General features: G+C 37.3%; 1 protein-coding gene across 2 annotated transcripts; it reads right to left on the bottom strand.

Annotated features, from left to right (window-relative positions):
- Positions 1-1,588: 1,588 nt before the first annotated feature.
- gorasp2 (golgi reassembly stacking protein 2) lies at positions 1,589-8,451 on the bottom strand. 2 transcript variants are annotated; one of them, XM_058780332.1, is made up of 10 exons: positions 8,133-8,451; positions 7,337-7,435; positions 6,819-7,022; positions 6,499-6,585; positions 5,897-6,027; positions 5,687-5,819; positions 5,490-5,613; positions 5,302-5,388; positions 5,079-5,192; positions 1,589-2,470 (listed from the first exon to the last, which is right to left on the bottom strand). In XM_058780332.1, the coding sequence occupies exons 1-10, from the start codon at positions 8,193-8,195 to the stop codon at positions 2,199-2,201; spliced, it is 1,314 nt and encodes a 437-aa protein (XP_058636315.1). In that variant the 5' UTR covers positions 8,196-8,451; the 3' UTR covers positions 1,589-2,198. The 2 variants fall into 2 exon arrangements, with proteins under 2 accessions (XP_058636315.1, XP_058636316.1); XM_058780333.1 differs by having other exon boundaries at positions 7,355-7,435; positions 8,133-8,448.
- Between the last annotated feature and the right edge of the window lie 1,700 nt (positions 8,452-10,151).

The following is a 10,151-nucleotide window of genomic DNA, read 5'->3' as shown; positions in this document are numbered from 1 at the left end:
ATAAAAGTAATATAATAATAATAATAGGCATAATAATAAGAAGAATGTAACAGGCCTACATTAATTGCAAATGCTAAATCCTCTTAATATTGCCAATTTTTTAAGCTTTTGACAATAACTCTGGCTATCTACACATGCATGATACGATGCAAATCAGCACGAGGAGGTTATCACCCGCAATGTGTGCCCGTGTGGAAATTACTAGATATGTGTAAAATAAAAAATAAAAATAAAGATAACTTAAATAAATAAATAAAATAAAACAAAACAATGAAAAAAAAAAATCCCAACTTTCATTCTTTTCTATGTTCATTCATAAATTATATTACTTTGTAAGTGTCATATTTGGCAGTTGGCATTATAAGTTATTACTAATAACAGTGGCAAGTTTAATACCACAGGAAAAAAGTTAAATATGCCTTTTTCGAAGCTGCTGTATATAAAAAACTGATAGCTAAAGTTAGGCGTTCATTACTTTCTCTCAATTGAATTAGTTTTTTATCACCCCCTCTGAACTGTTAAGCCCCCCAACAAAAAAAATCCTGGAGCCACCACTGTAAATAGCATTTCCTAACAGCCTTTAAATGCTTGTTTTATTTGTGTCTATTACCAGAAATTCTTAAAGTACGTAAGTGGTTCTCAACCAGGGGGCCACGAGATGACTTAACATGATGCAAGATGAGCAAACAAACTAAAACCGCTACAAATGAAGATGCGTATATAGACGTATATTTTAATGTGTTCCCTCAACAACTATGATTTTTAAGAACCAAGAACCTTGAGAGTGTAAATGGGAATTTTCAAAAGTGATTTCCAGACCAGGAAAGTCACGGAAATGTTTTAATTTAACATAACTTGGAAAAATATACATAATCTCGAACAACTGGAGACAATTCAAATTCATAAAAAGTGAACTCTGAACATTCAGTTTTGGAAAGATCCAGAATTATGAAATTGTAATGATTCTATTATACAGTAGTCAACATTTGAAGTGGATCAAAAAAGTTCATCAAATTTGTCCTAAACAAGACTAGTGTATATGGCAGCTCTTACAGTTGCTGTAAATGAAGTTGTATAAAGAGATACCGTGTATAGAAAAATCTTAGCTACTGATTCCAAAAGGCTGAGAATCACAGAACTACATGACATTGACCCAGCCAATAGTTGTCATTTTCAGCACCAATAACTAATAACTGCTTAATTAAACATTCTACCAGGTTCCGTCTTCAGATTATCCTTGTTCATAATGTACGTTTTAGTTAAGTATTAAGTGAAATGTGTAAAACAAGTGTTAATTCAGCAATGTGTGCATTTGATCTATTTATTATACTGCTTTCTAGAATACTTGATTCTGATGTTAAAGATTTCGGCTTTACATCAGGGCCCTGCTCATCGATGGGTTTATTTTGTGATGACCTTCTAACTGTACGCCCACATACATCCTTATCCAACCTGCCATCTAAAAATGAACACTGAAAACCTTTATTGCTTGACTATGGTAAAAGCAAGGAATTGCAATGTGATTTAATGCAAACTATATTTAAACCTATGTAATTTATACCAAATTAAGGAGACACAGAGACAGCCCTAGTGTAAAACTGGGTAGTTTATTGCTTGTGTATGTTTGAATAAGAGAGTCCTTCACAATCTTCAAACTGCACAAGCGCACATTCAGCCCTGCAGTGCATTTGTAACTGTTTCCGTTCATCATGACAGCAGAGCTATCATACAGAGAGTGTGAGAGCACATGAGAGAGAGAGAGAGAGAGAGAGAGAGAGACAGAGGCCCAGAGCCCAGTCTGACCATGAATAGAGTTGTTTCTGAGGAAATCAAAGCATTCAAAACAAACGGTGCAAAGAAAGAAAGAAGTCAGACATTAAATTGTAAAATCACATAGCAATTGATAATTACAGGGAATGCTATACTAACATTTGAAAGTTGATTACAGGATATACAGAAAGAAAAAGCACGAGATGGCACCGATTCTGAGGAGAGCGCAAACCAGACATACGGCCATCTCAGTTTTTTTAAATGTATTTTTTAATATTAGCCGTCCACGTCATTACTCTCAGATGCTGGCGTCTCTCAACAGAACCGTATTTTATCTCTGTGTGTGTGTTCACACACTGGAATCTTTTTGTACTGAATAAATACAATAGAGATGTAAGGAGGGACGCCCTCCGGCCCCGTCCTGGCTGTTACGAGGACTCTGGGGCCACCTGCGCATCCGTCGTCTCCGTTGCAGCAGGCTTCTCTGAAGGCGTGTCTTTGACCACAGGGGTGAGTGTGGCATCCAGTATGAGCGCTGGAGTTTGCTCGGCAGCTAAAGAGATGGGCGGGATGTGGTCAGATGGTGCCAGGGAAGATGGCAGCGTGACCCCGGGCATGCTGGGGAATGTGGAAGGGAGAACGGTGTGCATGGGCAGAGGAGAGATGCCGGGCAGGTTCAGAGGAGGGAGAGGAGGCAAACCTGCAGAGAGAGATCAGATCAATAATCAGAAATTTAAACAGGTTTTTCACTATGGCTGTTACTTTACACAGGGTTTCTGCAGGATTTTTGAAATCAAATTTAAGGCTTTTTAAGACATTATTAAGGACCTGCACAAATAAAATTAATACAGTATGTCTATTCAGAACAGATTTCAAAATAAATCATGCATCTCAGATACCTTTACTTGATTAAACAGGCCACAGCACACAATCAACAAGGTTTTAACTGCTTATTAGCAAAATGGGAACTGCAAGTAATATACTCAAAAAATCTATTTAATATGTAATGAAATTGGTTTATGTCCCAACTTATCAAGTGATAATATTGAATTAATACATTTATTACTTTAAAATTTTTATGTTTTCTGTTTTCATTTTAATTGTACAGTTTTAATAATTTTATTTGTAGTGTGTGCTTTGTCATATTTATTACTTTTTTATTTGTTTTTTCCCCTAATTATGTCTACATAGTTTTTTTTTAGTTTTTTTTTTTAGTTATTTTAGTATTTCAACTTTAAAATGAAATGAGAAATGTTTCCTTGGCAACTATCTGAAAAAAAAATCTATTTAAATTAAAGGGGTGGTTGACTTTTTTTTCTAGGCTTGATTGTGTTTATGGGGTGCAGTCTAACATGTATTCATGCTTTGTTTTTAAAAAAAAAAACATTATTTTTCACATAATTTACCGTTATTCTACATCGCTCTGTCCCTTCTCTGATAAACGCTCCGATGATTTCCTGGTTTTCTGAAGCCCCTCCCTCAGAAATACGCGATGGGCTCAGATTGGTTAGCTGGCCCAGTGTGTTGTGATCGGCTAAACCGCCGAGTGCACATCTAAACATCTCACCCCTCAGCTCAGTGCCATGTGCTCCGGTTGTATTGTAAACAATTGCGTCGTCTATATTGCTTATCAATTTGAGCCCGATCGAGACCCAGAGAATATTATTGAAGAGGATCGCACAGAACCTAAGTACGGCTTTTAATGTTATGTTTGTTTGTTGTTGTCTCATACTTGTAGATATGCTGTTATTTGTAAGTGCTACTGCTTCTGTTAGCTTTTAATATACGGTTTTATCCTGATTAAAGCTTTAATACAGCACGGCAATCACACGCTTCTCATTGCTATGTGAAAATAAGTGTATAATTGGAACAGTTCGTTGTTGGAGCTAAGCTGATGATCTGAATGAGAGCGAGAGAGAGAGAGAGATGCAGAGCTTGAGCAAAGCAGGGGGATGCGAGGAACATGATTAAGAAATACTGCTTTAGAACATTGATTTTGAAACTTGTGAATCCATTAGAATCGTTAGAAGACAGAATTGCGATTCATATATGAATAGATTTTTACATGCACCCCTAGTTTCTCTTCCTCTTCTCTAAAGCAGTGCAGCATGCTGCATGTTCCCGGGGGCGGGGTTTATCTGGGTTCGTTATGTCACAAACCCGGGAAGTAACTCGTCGTAGACCCTATGAGCTGTTTTTGTAGACATTAAACTGCCATAATTTTAAAAGACGATATCGCCGTTTGCTCTGAACTTTCAGCTTCGTAACTTTGCAGATATTGTTTATGCTCAAACAGCAACATTACACACTAACTAACGTTAAAAAAGTGAAATCAACCACTCCTTTAATGTTTTTTTTAAGTAATTAAAATGGTTTTTAACCATGTTAGGTTTTTACAATAATAAACTGTCATTGAATTAAATGCCAGATACAGTTTATTGCGTAACCTGGAAGAAAAAAGAAAAAAAAAGATGCACAATGCCAGACTTTTAATCATAAACAAGCCTGAAATACATCAGGACTCTTATTTTGAACATATCTATGCTTTACTACTTCCAGTTCCTTCAAAAAGATGAAGGAAATAAAAATGTGCAGTATTACAACCATCTACAACATTATATAAACATGATCATTAAGTAAACATTGCAATAATTCTTTAAAAGTCGATCATAAGCAATTACTTGGCATAAATAAACGGTACTGATTGTGAACGGCTCTGAAACCGTAAGCCTGTAGAACACGCATCAGCGCTGCATTTTGATTTTGAATGTGCAGCCCTCATGTTAAATGTAATTAAATCTTTTTCTTTTGAATTTCAATAAATATCACACCGGGATTACTGCTTTTCAGTTCCCAAATTTGAAACCTATTAAATTTGATCAACCTGATTTTAAGACTTACTTACCCTCATGTCGTTCCAAACCCGTAAGACCTTCGTTCATCTTCGGAACACAAATTAAGACATTTTTGATAAAATCAGAGAGCTTTCTGGTCCTCCACAGACAGCAAGGGTCCTACCACGTTCAAGGTCCAGAAAGGTACCGAGAGCATAGTTAAAATAGTCCATGTGAAATCAGCGGTTCTTTCTATGGAGGGTCAGAAAGCTCTCGGATTTCATCAAAAATATCTTAATTTGTGTTCCGAAGATGAACGAAGGTCTTACGGGTTTGGAATGACATGAGGGTGAGTAATTAATGACAGAATTTTCATTTTTGGGTGAACTATCCCTTTAAGAAACTGCAAGAACCCAGTTTAAGTGGGCGGTTCTTGGGTGAGAATAAGCTGTAATATAGTTTTAGTGTGTGTACCTGCTGTATTGGGAGGTAACCCACTGATTCCAGCTAACGATAACTGTAGATTTAGGTTTTGGAGGTTAGGCAGGTTTGGAAGGGGAGGGAGGCCAGATGGTAAGGACATCAAACCTGAAGACACAAAATCAAAATCATTTAGCCACATGAATATTTGAATATTATACCTGCTGTGGCATTTCGTTCACTTAATAAAAAACAGTGATGAGTGCATGTTCTTTACCCGGTACGGTGGTGGAGGGGTTGACAATGGGAAGGGGACCCAGCCCCGGGGGCACCTGAGTGGGCAGCAGGGGGACTGTGGGGACACCTGCCAGAAATGACAACAATTTAAAATTTTGCATTAATTACATTTAATTATATAGCGAATTACGCGCAATGTAGGAAAAATATGAAGCAGAAACAATTCACCTGTGTGGAGCTCGCTGGGTATTGAGGACGGGGCAGAGCTGAATGACAGGCCAGACAGACTGTCCTCAAGCCCTGTGGGAACAGGCTGTGACACAGGGGGCGGAGTTACTGCAGACAACTGAACCTAAACAAAACATCACGGAAGTCAAACGTCTGACCAAATCTATCATAATACACCATGTGAAACACATTCTAACCTCTGTGAAGCCGTCCTTCAGTGGGCTGGCAGGCTCACTGGGGGTGTGTCCGGGGAAGCTGATTTTCTTGCCCTCTTCGAAGGGCCGAGTAGGGATTCTGTGCAGGTAACCGTAGCCGATACCACAGCCAAGACTGAACGAAGGAAATAATCATGTCAGACATGCGCACAGAGGCAGGAAGCAGAGAAAGCGAGAGAGTTTCACACACACCTGCCCTCTCCACCCCAGGCACTGTTGGGTGTAATGACCACTTCTCTGCAGTTGTCCGTGTCAGTGTTGTAGACGTAGAGTTTCAGGCCTTTGCCCTCATGGGTTTCTATCAATGAGAATAAATCCTCTGACTGGAGAAAGAGCACAACACACACAAAATGAAAAATCAAAAACCAGTTGATGAAGCAGTCATTTGCTTTTTTGGGTTTGTGCTGCTGTGCCACTAAACTTTTTACATAATGATTTGAACATTCATTTTTTTTAATACTAATCCTAATAATATTTTGAAGTAGCATTTTTTAATATTAACTAATATAATATTTCTAATATAAAAAAAACGCACTGCTAAAAATTAGAACTAGTCTTTTTATATATAACAATTTTTGGTCATTTTAGCTCTTTTCTGTGGAGTCTGAAAAACCAGCGTTTGTTTGGAAACCATAATTTTAATCTATATTTGAGCTGCAGAGAGTGACATTCTTTGATAATTTATCAAAAACCAAAAAAACCACATGTACTTTAGAACTCTAGCACATTTCTGTATGTCTGTACACAATGATCAAGACATCTGAAAAGAGTTGGAAATGAAGAGAGAAACGCACCTCGTTCATGACTGTGTCTGCTCCGATGATATAATCCGTGTGTGGTCTTAAACCTGCTAATGCTGCTGGAGAATTTGGCTCCACTTCCTACAAAAACGTAAATTATGCATGAAAAAACTTGAGGCTTGCATTTCATCTTACAGCTCGACCGACCGGTCTGTTTTACAAGAACACGCCCTTTTCAAAAACTTTGCTGAATTACGACTAATTGACCAGAAGTTGTTAATCAAAATGAGGTCAAAGCAAACATGCTATTTTCATCAAATGCCACCCCACCCATACAAAATACGCAGTGTAAATAATATCTTTCATTTACTCACCAACACATGCCAGACATTCTCATTGGCTCCCTCAAAGCTGCAAAAGCGGATGCTGACCCCCAGAAGACCCTGACCGCCCCACATGTTGCTGGGAGTAACAGTAGCTTCCCGCAGCTCCAGGGTTTTGCTGCTGTACACCAGCATTTTCACAGGTTTTTCAACACTAGCCTTCAGTATGTCTTTCAACGTGTCATTATCCTTGTTCTTAGGGGGGAAAAAAAGCAAAAACAACATATATGGTTGACACATTTCTACTATCACTATACTCATAGTCTACGGCATGTGGTCCAGGTGTACATATATCAGTTTTTACAATGGCTTCAAATGTGGTTCATCCAATCAGATTTTAGAGTCAGAACTGTCAGTTTTAATGTTCATAGACTTTAAGGCATTAGATAATGTCAGATTTTCATTTATAATGAGTTTAACTCACTGGATTATCCCATGATTGTCGTTATTACATAGTTATTCAATACATAAACCAATTTTCCAATAAATAGCTGAAAAATGACCCTCACCATGTGCAACGAACCTACCAGTCTGGAGTTGTTGATGGACACAATGAAGTCAAAGAACGGTTCGAGACCTGCTCTGTGACCGGGAGAATTCTCCTGCACCTGCAGAACACAGAAAACACCCCATTTAACATTCAAATAGAACCAATGAATGACCCATTTAAACCAAAAACAAACATTACAATCGTCTAGCAAAACTCCAAACTGGCATATATCATAAATCATGGAATAATAAGCTTTGCAACAAGTAAATGCCAAAGTAGACACTTAACAACCTTTCTATCAGATTCCCGACTGAGATGTCAACCATTGAGCAGTCATGCATACATGTACCCAATTATTAAAAAAAAAAAAACAGATGCGTGTAGGAACATGCGTCTCATTTCCTAAATGTTTCACGAGGATCATAAGCAAACTGCTTTACGTTGGGCCAATTCGAGTTATGACAGATTAAAACTAAACATTTAAACAGTAAAGCATCATGACATGCAACGTTAGTAAGCTTCTTCAATAGTCCATCCAACAACAATTAAACGTATAGAAAAAAACACATTGTACAGTATGATAAATGAAGATGTGCTTTTTAAAGGGTATCAGTGTTTGCATGTCAAATGATGAAAACTCCTGTGCATTATATCTACATTTAGATGTTCGTTTAGCCACATTAGCATTTAGCCACGGTTAACAGGCCGCACTGACATCCCCGGCCTCGATTTGAACTTTGTGCCGCTAGCGACACGCGATGTACGGCATGAGTGAAAGGGAGAAACCAAGAGACGCACTCCAAAAACACACTCACTCTGAGAACGTGATAGCCCTCCGAACCACCTCCGGGAATTTCCACGCTCTGTGATCCCCCCATAATCCCCGCTCCGTATCACCGGTGAGAATATTATCCGTTTTAATTGTTTCTCTCCCACCAGCCGGTTTTGTGGACAGACACGTCGGAGTCTCGACGGCGGTGAATGACGTGGCAGTGCAAGAAGGAGGGCTCGTGCTTATGTGGCGCACAGGTGAGGCTGCAGAGAGCCTTTAGACATATTATGAAAAAATAAATCATGGTTTATTTCTGACTTCTAAGTGTCATACATGTGAACGATAAGATATACAACCATGATAGAAGGCACAGTAGCGATGTCGAATTCGTGAACGAATCATTCATGTGAGTCGGATCTTTTTGAAGAGTTGTTCGAACCGTGCACAAACTTATCTGAATGATTCACAGAGCTGTTCTCGAGTTAACAGAAACCTTTTTTGGGACAGCAAGTCTTCTTCATAAATGTCTTTTTCTGTGTTTGTGTATATTTGCATTTACTCTGCCAATACAAATAATGCATAACTTTTTTAATCTCCAAACATTAGATATAGAAGTTGGGAGTATTTGCTGGCTTGATTAAGTAGCAGTCAAATTTTACAAAATGTTAATTTATGTATCGATTAGGGTTTGATTTTATGTTGTCCACTAGGGGGCATATTGCCATGTAATTTAGTTCCTGACAAACAGCAGAGATCAAACAGCGCCCCCTGGAGGGAGTCAAATGTGTGCAACATCCTTCCAAAGGCTTCAATTTTGCGTCACACTGTAGATGTGCTGCCTTCTTGTGGCAAATAAATGATAATACACAGAGCAGGAACCTATAGTAGAGACAAAGGAAAAACGTGATAAAAGCCATGTTAAATAGACTGTAACTTTTGCAAATAATTTTACAGCTTTTCTTTGATCGTTGTATAATTTACTTCTTGTGAACCAAATGACAAAAAGTACCTTGTACAGTGTTTTGAACATAGTAACATGGTAATGTTTTATGGGGACCACGGTATCTAAATATGGTATGGCTTTTTTATATAGTAGCATTATAATATTGCAATTATAATAGCATTATATTTATATTTTTCTAATACCACACTTTAAGAAATAAAGGTACAAAAGCTGTCACTGGGGCGGTACCTTTTCAAAAGGTACATGTTTGTGTTTTGAAAAAGGTACCACCCCAGTGACAGCTTTTGTACCTTTATTTCTGAGAGGTATGCATGGTAATTTCATTGCATAAGAATACCATAGGCTAATCATTCGGTATTAATATATACAGTATATATCAAAGTGCAAAGATATTATAAACTTACACCATTATTTGTTTTAAGTATTTGTTGCCACAATATTTTTTGAGGGCACTTTCATAGTATTTTTCATATATAGACAAGATTTTAGTTATTAAAAAGGGTTTATAGTGTCTTTCGCCAAAATAATTGAGTATATGCTAAATATATGTTGCAAAGAGTGAAGCTGTTTACAGCATGTATTTAGCCTGCATTTGTGACCCTGGACCACAAAACCAATTTGAAGATGTATAATCTATTTGTTTAGATTATACATCACCTGAAAGCTGAATAAATAAGCTTTCCATTGATGTGTGGTTTGTTAGGATCAGACAATATTTGGCTGAGATACAACTATTCAAGAAAATCTGGAATCGAAGGGTACAAAAAATAAAATAAAATCAAAATATTGAGAAAATCGCCTTTAAAGTTGTCCAAATGAAGTACTTAGCAATGCATATTACTAATCAAAAATGAAGTTTTAATGTATTTAGGAAATTTACAAAATATCTTCATGGAACATGATCTTTACTTAATATCCTAATGATTTTTGGCATAAAAAAAATCCATACAATGTATTGTTGGCTATTGCTACAGATATAGCCATGCTATTTATGACTGGGTTTGTGGTCCAGGGTCACATTTAGGCTAAATGCAAATGTAGATTTTTTAAATATACTTTCAATGGCCAATGATATATTGCTAGAATAAATAAATATAT

The sequence above is a fragment of the Onychostoma macrolepis genome, chromosome 06 (assembly GCF_012432095.1).
Source record: "Onychostoma macrolepis isolate SWU-2019 chromosome 06, ASM1243209v1, whole genome shotgun sequence".
Classification (NCBI taxonomy): Eukaryota; Metazoa; Chordata; class Actinopteri; order Cypriniformes; family Cyprinidae; genus Onychostoma; species Onychostoma macrolepis.
Note: the sequence above shows the minus strand (reverse complement) of the source record. Positions and strands in the feature narration are given on the sequence as shown.

Coding starts and splice junctions, on each gene's coding strand:
- gorasp2 (XM_058780332.1), bottom strand. CDS start 8,195: ATGGGGGGATCACAGAGCGTGGAAATTCCCGGAGGTGGTTCGGAGGGC. Junction 7,436..8,132: donor AGGGCTATCACGTTCTCAGA/GTGAGTGTGTTT, acceptor TGTGTTCTGCAG/GTGCAGGAGAATTCTCCCGG. Junction 5,820..5,896: donor GCCTGGGGTGGAGAGGGCAG/GTGTGTGTGAAA, acceptor TCCTTCGTTCAG/TCTTGGCTGTGGTATCGGCT.